Source organism: Diceros bicornis, chromosome 31 (assembly GCF_020826845.1).
Source record: "Diceros bicornis minor isolate mBicDic1 chromosome 31, mDicBic1.mat.cur, whole genome shotgun sequence".
NCBI lineage: Eukaryota > Metazoa > Chordata > Mammalia > Perissodactyla > Rhinocerotidae > Diceros > Diceros bicornis.
In genome coordinates, this window is record NC_080770.1 from 5964411 (window position 1) to 5977375 (window position 12965).

The 12965-nt window shown below is 53.3% G+C and overlaps 1 protein-coding gene across 2 annotated transcripts; it reads right to left on the minus strand.

Annotated features, from left to right (window-relative positions):
* Positions 1-7588: 7588 nt before the first annotated feature.
* On the minus strand, positions 7589-10745 carry LOC131394750 (glutathione S-transferase P). 2 transcript variants are annotated; one of them, XM_058526243.1, is made up of 7 exons: positions 10703-10745; positions 10044-10079; positions 9687-9793; positions 9492-9579; positions 9045-9148; positions 8033-8140; positions 7589-7845 (listed from the first exon to the last, which is right to left on the minus strand). In XM_058526243.1, the coding sequence occupies exons 1-7, from the start codon at positions 10728-10730 to the stop codon at positions 7657-7659; spliced, it is 660 nt and encodes a 219-aa protein (XP_058382226.1). In that variant the 5' UTR covers positions 10731-10745; the 3' UTR covers positions 7589-7656. The 2 variants fall into 2 exon arrangements, with proteins under 2 accessions (XP_058382226.1, XP_058382227.1); XM_058526244.1 differs by lacking the exon at positions 10703-10745 and adding an exon at positions 10479-10542.
* Positions 10746-12965: the final 2220 nt, after the last annotated feature.

Genomic DNA, 12965 nt, shown 5'->3' on the forward strand with positions numbered 1-12965 from the left:
CACAATCTCTTCTTGCTTATACGATAAGAACAACAACAAGAGACTGAAGGCGCTCTTATTTCTTTGTTCTTTCCACAGACTCTTTTTGATTACCCTTGTTTTTTTCACTGAACTGTGTTTAACAAAAATATCCCGGGCAGAGGAGGAAAAGAGAAATATACTTCAAGGCCTCTTTCTGATCCTTCTCTTTCATCTCAACGATTTTAAAGCAGGCTGTAAACGTTCTCAGCAGGCCTAGTATTGGCAACACTTCCTCTTGATTTTCACTCCTCTTTCTTTCTCAGCTGTGGCAACCTTCCTCTTGGTCGTCTTCTTTTTTTTTTTTTTAACTTTGATTTCTTCTTTGGCATGAGTCATTTTAAGAGAGATTTATAAACATACTTATAAATATGAATATTATAAATTAATAAATATTATAACTACAAATATTAGGATCTTTTTGTTTCCTGGTTTTGTTATTTTTATTGCCTTATAATGAGAGACTGTTGTCTGTATTAGTTCTCTCTCTCCCTCTGGAATGTTCTAAAACTTTCTCTGAGCCATGATATGTGGTTATATGTCCCAAGCAAAATTGAAAGGACGGCGCCTTCTCTGTTTTCCTATTGCAGAGTTTGAAATGTGTTGTTTCCAGCTGCCAAAGACCTTGTCTTCCCACTAGCTTCTGCTTTGTGAATGTTGAGGTATGTTATTTGGTGCATGGAAGTTCATAACTGTAATCACTTCACATCTCTCCCACTTTCATGAGATGGAGTGTGTGTTTTAGTTTTTCATGGTATTTGTGGCTGTGGGGGGATTCTGAAAGATTAGTGGGAGCGCAGGCTGGCCCCGTGGCATAGCGGTTAAGTGCTTGCACTCCACTGATGGCAGCCCGGGTTCGGATCCCGGGCTCGCACCAAGGCACCACTTGTCAGGCCATGCTGTGGCAGCGTCCCATATAAAAAGTGGATGGAAGATAGGCACAGATGTTAGCCCAGAGCCAGTCTTCCTCAGCAAAAAGAGGAGGATTGGCATGGATGTTAGCTCAGGGCTGATCTTCCTCACAAAAAAAAAAAATAAGATTAGTGGGAGCGCCACTTCCAACATTTAAACCACAGGTCCTCCATCCCCGTCAGATGTTGCAAATATTTCCTTTGAGTTTATCTTCTATCTGATAATCTGATAAACAATAACCATTATTGCACAAGAGAAATTCTCAGTTTTGGTTTAGTCAAGTTCATTTTTTGAGGACCTTGTTTAAGAAATTTATCCCCAGCCTGAGGTCATAAAGACAACTCTTACTATTTTTTTTTAATTTAATATTTTATGTTTGTCTTTCACATTTAGGTGAACTCTGTTGCAGGGGTTCTCAGTCTTGCCAGTGTGGACATTTCCGGCTTTGTTGTGGGCAGCCATCCTGTGCATTTAGGATGTTTAGCAGCATCGCTAGGTGCCAGTAGCACCCCACAAGTTGTGACAACAAAAATGTCTCCAGACATTGCCAAATGTAATCTAGGGGACAAACTCTCCCCCCCGTTGAGAACCACTGATCCATCTGGAGTTTATTGTTGTATATGGCGTGAGGTAAGGATCCAGTAATTTTTCTCAACTTGGTGAATCAGGTTTACTAATACTAAGTAACTCTTCTTTTCAAACATATTTGTGATGCCACTGCTATTACATATCAAGTTCCTGTATATGCATGGGTCCGTTGTTGTTTACAGTAGAGACTGACTAGATATCACAAACTCATGCCCTCTTCCTGGGCACAGAGTCCCCTTGCATCGGAATGGGGCAGAAGTGAAGAGTGTCAGTTCCAGAGCTGGGCAGCTGGGAGCAGGTGTGTCTTCATCACATTCTCTCTCTCTCTCCCTCCTCCTTCCAAAGACACCTTGTCCAGGTATGAATCTGGGGGTTGAAGGGGTTCACCCAGGCAGTTCTTACTCAGGGTCTCATGTGGTCACAGTCAGATGACAGTTGTGGTGGGGTCACCTTGAGGGCCTCTTCCCTCACCTGGATGGCACTGGACTGGGAGAACAGCTGGAGGCTGGAACAACTAAAGTGCTCATCTCTCTGTCTCTCCCTCCCTCCCTCTCCCTCTCTCTCTCCCTCCCCCTCTCCCTCTCTCCCTCTCTCTCTCCTTCCTTCCCTCTCTCTCCCTCTCTCTGTCTCCCTCCCTCCCCCTCTCTCCTTCCCTCCCCCTCTCCTTCCCTCCCTCTCTCTCTCTGTCTCCCTTCCTCCTTCCCCCTCTCTCTCCTTCCCTCCCTCTCTCTCCCTCTCTCTGGCTCTCTCTCTCCCTCCGTCCCCTGCTCCTCTCCTTCTCTCCCTCTTTCTTCCCCCCCCCCCCCCCCCCCCCCCCCCCCCCGCCGTCTCTCTCCTTCCCCATCTCCCTCTCTCTGTCTCTCTCTCTCCCTCCCTCCCTCCCTCCCACCCTCTCCTTCCCTTCTTCCTTCTCTCTCCCTCTCTCCCTCCCTCCCTCCCTCTCCCTCTCCTTCCCTCCCTCCCTCTCTGGTCTCTCCACGTGGACTCCTCCCCCACCCCCCATCCCTGTGGCAGCCTCAGGGTAGCTGAACCTTTTGCACAATGACTGAAGTGAGTGTCTCAAGAGAAACTGCAAAGTTGCATGACCTTTTCTAACTTAGCCTGGGGAGCCTCACAGTGTCGCTTCCTGCTGAGTTCTCCCTGTTGAGGCAGCCATAAGGCCCTGCCCAGCTTCCACGGGAGGGCACAGAGATGCCAGAGCATCAAAGTATTTGTGGACATATTTCGAAATGCCCACAAGAAATCTGATGCGATTCCAAATTCCTTATCCTCATGTGTGGTTTTTATTTTTCTCTCTCTGGGAGGTTGCAGGGTCTTTGGTTTCTCTCTGGGGGCTCTAGAATTTCAGTCTGCTTTTGTATTAGTCTTCCATCCTTTTTCATTCAATGTGCTTGGCACTCATTGTGCCTTTCAACCTGAAAGATCATCTTCTTCAGTCCTGGGAAAATTTATTGTATTATTCATTTGATCATCTGCTCCCTACTAATTTTTTCCTACCCTCTCTCTCTTCCTCTCTCTGGACCTCCTTGAATAATACTCTATTTTTCTTATCTTTCCGTGCTTGTATCTTTTTGTTCTATTTTCATATGTATTTTTCAACTTTATCTTCTGAGATTTTTCGTTTCTGTTATCACGTTTGTAATTTCCAAGAGCTCCTTTTTCTCCGAATGTTCTTTATAATAACTTCCTTTTCTTGTCTTCTGGATGTGATACCTTTTGTTATGTCCCTGAATATAATGATTAAAGTTTATGTGAAGTTTTCTTATGCAGCCTGCATGGTCTCTATCTTCTCCGAGTTCCTTTATTTTCCTGTTTGTTATCGCCTTTCTATTATGTTAGCAATTTCTCTCAGATATCTGGCAATTGTTGTTGTCTGTTGATATCTGTAGTGTTAGGAGTAAGCAGGAAAGTTGAGGGAAGTTCTGGGTGACAGAGGGGCTTGTAAACTTCACAGCAGGTTTACTGGACACAGACCCTGTCACTGGGGTCCCCCAGTGTGTTTCCACTTCTCCCAGAGGACTCCCCCAGTCCCCCGACCTGGGGTATGGGCTTCTCTGCACCTGCTCAGGGAGCTGGGCTGGAGGGCCAGTGCAGGGTCTCAGGGTTGAGTGTGTGGACCCTCCCGCTGGCCTGCAGGCTGCCCAGCCCCACCCACTGAATGCTCATGGCCAGGCCTACTGTGCCCTGCCGGAATTCCTGGTGGAGACTGATGTCACCAAGTTTGTTGTATAGCATTAGATGCCTGAAAACCCACTGAGTAGGAACTGGGTCAGCTGGGAAAGGACGACTCAAGAGACAGCCTCGTGGGGGTCATCGCCCCGACTGTTTGCAGCCTTTTTCTGCAGCAGGGTCTTCTGGGTGAGCATTCCCACAACACATGCACGTTGGCATGCACGGCTCACCCCCAAGGCCCTCCCTTAAACCTTGTCACCCACAACCGCAACGCCACTCCCCCAGTCTTGCCTCTTTCAAGTTCCTGAACGCTGGCCTCTGCCCAGGACTGTGGATGTTGACCTTGGCCTTCTCTCTTTCCCGGCAAAATCGACAGCGAGAGGGGCCATGTGAAGTTCTGCCCGGGGAGAGGTTTCTTTACCAGGGTCCTTCAGGGCTGCGCACCCTGGCTAGAGCTAGCCTGTCGTGCTGTGCAGAGCCCCAGGGAAGCCAAGCCCTTGGGGTTAGTCTCCAGGGCCCTGGAGGCCAAGGTGGGACAGGTGCAGGCACATTGGTGACAGGAGTCACAGGCTCCTGCGGTTTCCTGGGGCCTCAGGACCTGCTCAAGCAGGTCCCACGGTCATCTCTAGGGCAGTGCCATTTGGCACACGATCTCTGTATCTTGGTGTTCTGATGAGTGACTGACACTGGTCCTCTGGTGCCCCACGATCAAGTGTCCAGTCTCTCTCAGGGCCCAGAAATGAGCCAGGAGCTCGTTTCTTGAAAGCAGGCTTCTGCTTTCTCCCTGCTGGATCTTTCTCCAATCAAGTTTCAAATGCCTGAGGAAGAGGCTTCCGGTTGGTGTGGCTGGGATCTCATGTCTCCAGAGAGGCAAGAGACTGAATCCACAAACCCATAATGGCCAGACCATAGATGAAAATACAAATCTGACCCACAACCTGCAGCCACTTGCCCAGAAAAGCAACCTCTTATCTACAATAACCAGCCAGGAAGCCAGCCTGCTGTTAAGTCAGACTTGCAGAAAGTCAGACTGCTGTTTCTAGGAAGTCAGTCAGTCAATAGGAAGCCAAACGATAACCTTTGTGACAGTCACAAAGTGTCCAGGACTTGATTAGTAAATGACAGCTTCCTTAGCTTTTATCCCCTTTTCCAACTTAGGACCAACCAGAGAGAGCCAAACCTGCTCCCTAAACAATGACATGGGACGCCCCACTTCTAGTTAGCCAGCCCACAGCTTCCCCAGGCCGACAGCGTCCTATCAGGGCACACGGAAAGTCTCCCTTTTTCTCCCCTAACGCTCTCCCACTCCTCTGGCTGCCTCTGTCTCTGCCAATTCAAGTTATAGTGGCCGACTCCCTTGCTGCGGCAAGCTCCGAGTCAACAGTCACTGTTTGCTCTCACTTGTTGGTCTTCGTTTACTTTCACACAGGGCAGCTGGAACCAGCTATGAGGGAAGCGGAATTTCCGAAAGCAAGATGAGGAAGGTGCTGATGCGGGAAGAAGATGGAGGCAGACCAAAGTCTTCAGTGGTCCGTGGGGATGGGGACTTTGGGATGCAGGGGACAAAGTGTGCATCTGCAGGTTACTCCTGGGCCAGAAGGAGCAGGCCCAGTCTAGCTCTGATACCCTCCTCTGCTCTCCCCAGCGGCCAGTCACTGGCCAGGGTCTCCAGGCCCAGGCACTGTCCTCAGGAGCAACACCAGTTGTGCCCACAGTCCTTGGATAGGACCCCATTCATCTGTTTCACCTTTTCCTGCGCTGCAGACAAATGTCCCTGCCGAGGAGAGGGCTGGCCCTTTAGTCTCTCTCCTGTCACCTCCTTCAGCTTGGTGTCTTCCTCCACCCCCAATGAGGCAATTTTCTCAATTCCTCATCACTGACAGCTCTCAGGGCTTGGTCTAGGGGAGCCGGAGGGGCCTAGTCTTGGGGTGGGGAGAATACCCCAGTCATAGCCCTCTCTCTCATCCCCTTCTCTGATCACCTTCAGAGGCAGGACAAAGTTGGAGGGGTGACTGGACTCCCTCTGCCTGAGCTGAGAACAAAGGATGGATCCGACAGGATGGGTCAGGTTATGCCGCAGTTACAAACAACTGGAAACTGCCAGCACTGGAAAACCCCAGGGTCACTGCTCACCCTCACCATGTCCATCACACACTAGCAGGGGCTCTGCTCCACATCATCCTGCCTCAGGGACCAGGCTGCCAGAGCCAGTCGTGGCAGGCAGAGGACAGCACTGGGGTTTCCTAAACCGATTCACCCACCCTGCCCACAGCGCAGACCAGAACATGTCATATACGCCCCCGACTGCAAGGGGGACAGGGAACTGCCATTTCCTCATGTCACTGGTGAACAGCAGAAAAAAGTCCTTGCAAAGTGGGCTGCCCTCAGCTGCCCCAGCGCCCTGTGCTCCAAAAGAGCCTGGTCCAGGCCCCCTTGTCCTTTGTCACAGCAGCAAAATCCACTGTGTATGCATTTAATGCGCCTAGCGGATCTCCTGTCCGTTTATGCCATTTTCAATCTGCTGTGATCACAAATGACACGATGAATGACCTTGTCTGTGCCTCAGTTCACACATCAGCAAGTTACTTAAACTTCCTGTGACTCGGTTTCCTCATCCATAAATAGGGGTAAGAAGAGGATGAACGCCTACTCAAGGTACTTGAGTCCTTACTATAAGGCAGGGAGTACACTCAAGCATGCAGCCTGACACCTGACACGGACCAGGTACTCAACAAGCATTAGCAATTACTGTTGTCATTATTTGCAAGTGCAAATAATGATTCAAAAAACACTTATTTACAAAGTAGGCAGTTCAAGGATATGTGCCTTTTCAGCTTCGATCCACATTTCCTCAATCCAAACTCCTCCCACTGGCAAGTCTATTCTAGCTTCTACCAGTTCCCCAGGGAGCGCCTGGCACTGCTCCCAGCTGGGGGATCCCCAAGGGGGTTCCTGCATTCCACCCTAATGCTTGGGGTTGTGACTGCTCTGACACCACAAACGGCCCCAAAGGGGGCCTCTGAGATATGGGACGGCTGCAGGGATTCCTCTGCCAACCCACCACCCCTGCAGCGTGGGGCAGAAGGCCTCCTCCTTGGCCCTCCAGCGACATTTCCTGCGAAGTGTCAACTTACTGAGTCCTTTCAGAATGAGGCTGACCTCCTGAGGGGTTCCCCTATGTAGGGATCCCCCTCTGCTAGGCAAAAATCCCCAGACAAGTGTTTGCTCCTCCAGGCTGCACCATGGGGGCCTCCCATGGCTCCTCCCCTCTGGCTGGCCCTGGGAGCCCCCAGAGTCCTGACCTGCTAGCAACCCAATGCCTCTGCTTTGCCTGGGCCTCTCATTGCTGTGGACAGGCCAGCGCCAGCTCACCCAGGCTGCACTGTTCTCTTTGCCAGACTCCATCCTTTGGCAACCCAGATGGTGAGGTGGCAAGAGAGCCACCTGGGTCATCCAGTGTGGCTCATATGCCCTCAGTGTCTGAACAGAAGAGCGTCTGACCCTGCCCGGCCCAACCTGGGCTGCTCTGAGCTACTCGGCTCCTGCCCACACCCCCCTCACCAGGGGGCCCTCAGCTCCCGCTGTCCTGACTGGGGCCCTCTGGCAGGTGGCCTGCTGGGACCAGAAAGCATGTTTAGAAAAGTGAGCCTTTTCTCTCTAGACTGCGGGGACCTCCAGGACAGGGACCATGGTTATTATTTCTTTTTCTGTTTCTTTTTATCTTCTCTTCCAGTTTCTAGACTTCAGTAAACACAGGCTAGGTTGAAGGCTCCGGGAAGACACTCCGATTGTGTTTTAGGACTTCAAGTACCCTAGCCAGCTGCCCTGTCCCTCCTGAGTCTGACAGCTGAGGATCCCAAAGTCCCCTCCCCAGGAAACTCAATGCTCGCAGCAGTGCTTCTCTCTCAGAAATTTTATTGGTCCTGCGGAAAGGGAGGCAGGCAGCACCTAGGCAGGGGGCTGCCCTCATTGTTTCCCATTGCCATTGATGGGGCGGTTCACATGCTCGGGGGAGGCCAGGAAGGCCTTGAGCTTGGGCCGGGCGCTGAGGCGGGCCACGTAGGCCGAGAGCAGGGGGAAGGAGTCCAGGCAGCTGGGGGCCAGGACCTGGTGAATCAGCAGCAAGTCCAGCAGGTTGTAGTCGACGAAGGAGATCTGCAGGGCAGGGGGCCGGGGACTCAGCAGGTGGGAACCGGCCAGGGGACAGGGGGAGGGGGCACAGAGAGCCCGAACCGTTCCCTAGGTCTGCCCAGCTTTGCTGAACACATGGCTCAAGTGCTCTCTCTGTGCCTGTTTCCCGTCTGTAAGAAGAGGGCGGTGCAGGACAGGGCCCGACACTCACCTGGCTGCCCACAATGAAGGCCTGGCCCCCCTGGTTCTGGGACAGCAGGGTCTCAAAAGGCTTCAGGTGCCCGGGCAGTGCCTTCACATAGTCCTCCTTGCCCGCCTCCTGCCAGGAAGGTGCCACTGCGCATCATTCTCCTGACCCTCACACTGCTGCCCAGCGCAGCCCAGCCCCTGCCCCTGCCTTTGCCCCTGCCCCGTGACGCCCCCTCCTGTCCGCCCCATCTCAGTGAATCACCACCACCCTGGGCTGGAGCCCCAGTGCTCCCCTGCTCACTGCCCAACCCAAGCTATTGCCACATCCTGTCCATTGCAGCTGCTGATTCTTCTCTACTCCACCCCCGCCTTTCCATTCCTGCTACGATCTCTCACCAGACTACTGCAAAAACCTTGGAGGATCCTTCTCGACCTCAAGTTTGGACACCGCCCTGCTTAAGACTCCTTGACGGCTCCCCACTGCTGTCAGGAGAGTTCAAGCCAGCCAGTTCAAGGCCTTAAGGACCTGGGCCTGCTGCCCCTCCACCTCCATCTCGTGACTCTCCCTCTCTCTCATGTGCATGCACACACACGCATGCGCACGCGCACACACCCACACACGCCCTGCCTCTGCAAAATTGGTCCGAGATCCCCGAATGTCCTCCGTGTCTGCATACTTTGTGCACCTGAAAGTGCCAGCACCCCCTATACATCCTCCTACACCAGTTCCCAGAAGGCCCTCCCGACCTCCCCCAGCCGAGGGGATCGGGAGTCCTCTGGCCCACGTCTCCCGTCCTTGCACTGTTCTACCAACCAGTGCCCCTGACTCGACTGGGTCCCTCCCCCAGGCAATGAGGCTTCAGGTTGTGTCTTGTCCATGTTGGCTGCTGGCCCCCAGCACAGAGCCCTACCCAGCCCAGACACCCTGACTGAGGCAGGGGTCAGCCAGAGCCACGGGAGGAGTGACGGGCGAGAGTACGGGTAACCCTTTTCTGTGCTCGTCCCTGGTGCCCAACCCCAGTGCCCAGGCTCACGTAGTTGGTGTAGATGAGAGTCACATATTTGCAGCGGAGATCCTCCACGCCGTCATTCACCACATCCACCAAGGCTGCCTCCCGCTGGTCCTTGCCATACAGCCCTGGGGGTCGGGAGAGCAGACAGCATGACTGGGCGCCTGACATGAAACTCTCTGTTGATCCGCTGCCACGCCACGTGGCTGCCTTCAGGCCACAGCCAGGGAAGAAGATGTGGACGGAAGGAAGGGACAGTCCTGACCCACAGTAGGTGCTCAGAACTCAGTGGGAGGCAGACTCGGGCCTGACCCTGGACAAGTTATAATCTCCACTCCACAGGGTTGCTGGAAACCTGATTTAAACAGACGAGACTCACAGGGCTGGGGCAATGAGCAGATGCTTAGGAACGCTGGCTGGGGCTCACCCACCCCTGCCCTGCGCTGGGCCGCCTGCGACCTCAGGACTCACCGAGGGAGCGGCCCAGGTGTCGCAGGATGGCATTGGACTGGTACAGGGTGAGGTCTCCATCCTGGAACTTGGGGAGCTGCCCGTAGAGCTGGGGGTAGTGCAGCATGGTGAGAAGTGCTGAGCTCGGCTGCCTCCTCACCCTAGTCTTGCCCCTCAAGTGCAGCCTCTGACCCCCATCTGGGCACAGTCACTCACACAGGAGGCCTTGAGTGGGCCCTGCAGCCAGGTCTCCATGGTCACCACCTCCTCCTTCCAGCTCTGGCCCTGGTCAGCCAGCAGCATGCGCATGGCCTCGCAGCGCCCTGGGGGAGGGGAGGCAGGGGTGTGGGGACTCCTCCCATGATCTCACGGCATCCTGGGGAGGGGACCAGCCATAGCCAGGAGGTTGGATACTCCAGCCTCAGGAGCTCAGGGATACAGGGAAGGAGGCCCGGGCTAGTAGCCACGTGATGGAGGAGTAAGTGGGGGTTGGGGTCTCCCTCAGACGGGTGAGGGGCGTGGGCTGCAGGCCCCAACCTCTGCCTCCCCTCCTTCCCAGTCATAGGCCCCTACCTCGAACAGGGAAGTAGATGATGGTATAGGGCGGCACTAGAGGAACAAAAGAAAAGTCTGTTAAGAGTCTGGGAGAAGAGCATCACGGGGAGATTTACCCACCTGTCCTCCTGGGGTCCCATTCCCTGCTCTGGGCGCTCCGGGCCCCCAGGAGCCGGTCTCTGTGCTGGGGGCGCCGCGCCCCGTCCAGAGCCTCAACCCCGCAATGGTGGCGTCCTGAGTCCCCTGGATCCGTCCCGGCGCTGGGGGGTGGGGGGCGCGATGAAGGGAGCAGCGCGGGGGGGGGGCGCGATGAAGGGGGCAGCGCGGGGGGGGCGGGATGAGGGGGGCAGCGCGGGGGGGGGCGGGATGAGGGGGGCAGCGCCTCCTAGGAGCCCCGGCCCGACGCTGAGGGCAGCGCTCCGAGCCCCCGGAGGCCCGGCGGCGCGGACTCACTGGTTGCGGTGCACACGCTGACGCGGACGGAGGCAGCGGCGGCACACCTCTTGCAGGCCTGGCGCCTCGAGCCTTATAAGGGTGGTCCCGCCCCGCGCGCCCCACTCCGCCCCCAGTGCTGAGTCACCGTGCTGGCCCCAGACCGTAGCCCCGCCTCCTCCGCCTGCCCACCCGGCCCCCATCACCCCCCCGGTCGAGCCCCTCCCAGCCCGCCGAGCCCCGACCTGCGCCCCTCGAGGATTTGCCCAACATCCCCCGGGGGCTGGTGGATTCGCGGCACAGGCTGGGATAGGGGTTCTAGAATCTTCCAGAAGCCTTAGGGTCCGCCCAGTCCACGCCCTTTCCATGCTTGAATTGCAGACCTCAGAGGCCCAACTCTTTGCATGCAGATACTTTTCCCTCCAGACAAAGGACACAATAGACGCTGCACAAAGACGGGCACACCCGCCTGCCCGGCACACAGACACACACACATGCAAACTCACACTCCTAGTTGAGTTTCGTATACCCGTCAGCAGCCGGCTCTGTTCTTGTCATAGTCAGGCACCCCGATGCTTACCATTTTTCTCTAATTACCTCAATTCTTCAGCTGAAATTCGCTCACTTTAAAATGGAACCTGTTTCACTTTCTTTCATTCTAAGTGGAAACGGGCACCACTTGTCATAAGTAGAAAGTCACCATAAAAATGACGAGAACAATATGGCTTTTTAAATCTACCTGAACAAAGGGACACTGGACCCTCCCTTTTCAAAAGTAACATTAGCGAGTGTTGGGTGTTTCTGGCACAATAGCACCAAACCGAACTGTGTCCCTTTGTGCATCAGGATTGAGGACAATAGCAAACGGTTTGAGGACGAGCTTCAATGCTGTTTAACCCCATCTGTCTGCCTTGGAACTGCTTTCCAGAATTTCAGGCCCTACTCCGTGTGGACAGATTTTTGGGACCCTCTCTCTGGTCTAACAGGCGAATCTAGGAGGCAAATGGCACAGGCTTTAAGTCAGTACAATAACATCCGTGCTGTCCTGTGAAGCAGCCGTGCATGCCATCCTCACCCTGGGTCAAGTGACCTTTCAACCCGACACCTCATGACCAAAGACGCCAGCTGGACAGATCCTCAGCAGGAAGAGATAAAGCATACCGCGCTCTCAAGTTTCCCAGCTGCATTTCTTGGAGATTGAGGGACTAATTAACGACCCTGGTCCTTGCCTCCCTTCACACATAGATAACATCAGAATCTCTGAACTTGTTTGATGTCTAACCAAGGAATTCTTGTTTATGTCACCTTCAATGTAGAGTCTAGAGAAAAGCCCTGATGTCCTCTATCCCTTTTTTTGAAATCTAGCTGTAAGATTTTTCTCTTTTCCTCTTCCCTGCACGTGCACCGTTTGTGACAGAGATGTAAGCTGCACTTACACTCACACAGCTCGGAGCACTTCCATCAGAACACCCTGTTGGACTGTTTCCCCAGGGTTCGAACTCCTCACGCTGGTTATTGAATAAACCCCCTTCACTAACATCACCGAGACTCTTTATTGCAGTCTGCAAATTGGTGACCACGAAGGGACCCAGAGAGACTGCCTGAGACCACCTGGGACATCGAGAGGACCCAGTGCTGTGGTACCAGCAGGGCCCTTTGCACCCAACAGGCTCCCCGGAGCTCCAGCTGAGGCAGGGTAAGTCCTTCCTGGGCCTTAGATCTCCTGATTAATGATTGAAGGTCCTTGAGTTTATTCAATTGTTTGTAATTGTCCAGGTGGGACAGGTTATCCTCTGTGTTCGCAGAGAAGGGAATTGCAAACTTGGTGCTCAGATTTTCTGGCTTTTTGAGCCAAGGGAAGTAAGACAGGATAGATGGCGGCTAATGTCGGAGTTTTCTTTTGGCTCTCTTGAGAATCAGAAACTGGTTCAGCTTGCCAAAACCAAAACTATTTGATTAGGTCTCTGGGTGACCAGGGGCCAAGCAGAGGTGTCTGAGATCAATTCTCAAGACACGTAGCAGTCCCACAGGGGACTCCAAACCACATAATTAAGTAATTTGGCTCTCCTGGGGATGCACTATAAGGTTGATCACCAGTGCTCTGAGCCCCTACGATTGTGTTAGATAATCGGCAGGAGAACCAAGGCACTTAAGTAGGTTGAACCGCCTCATTGGTGACACTTTGAGGAGCTATGCTGGTAACCAGCACACTTCTGATCCACCACTGTACATCACTTGTTTGACTTACTGAACCAGAATGGGAAACAAAACATCAAAATCTGGTAACTGTGGGACATCTGACAGCCAGCCACCAGCTAGTACTCTGGTCAATTTCATGTTGAACTTTCGTTTCAGATAAGTCCACCTTAAGGGTCACCCTTAAAAGAGAGGATTCAAAACCTCTCAGAAACAGTGGAATGAATTCTTTGATTGTTATGCAGAAACTTCTAAAAGACAAAATGACTTCAAAAACCACTCTAAAAAAGATCCTTACAAAAAAAAAAAAGA

Coding starts and splice junctions, on each gene's coding strand:
- LOC131394750 (XM_058526243.1), bottom strand. CDS start 10,730: ATGTTGGGCAAATCCTCGAGGGGCGCAG. Junction 9,580..9,686: donor GCCCACTCAAGGCCTCCTGT/GTGAGTGACTGT, acceptor CACTACCCCCAG/CTCTACGGGCAGCTCCCCAA. Junction 8,141..9,044: donor CTCTCATCTACACCAACTAC/GTGAGCCTGGGC, acceptor CCTTCCTGGCAG/GAGGCGGGCAAGGAGGACTA.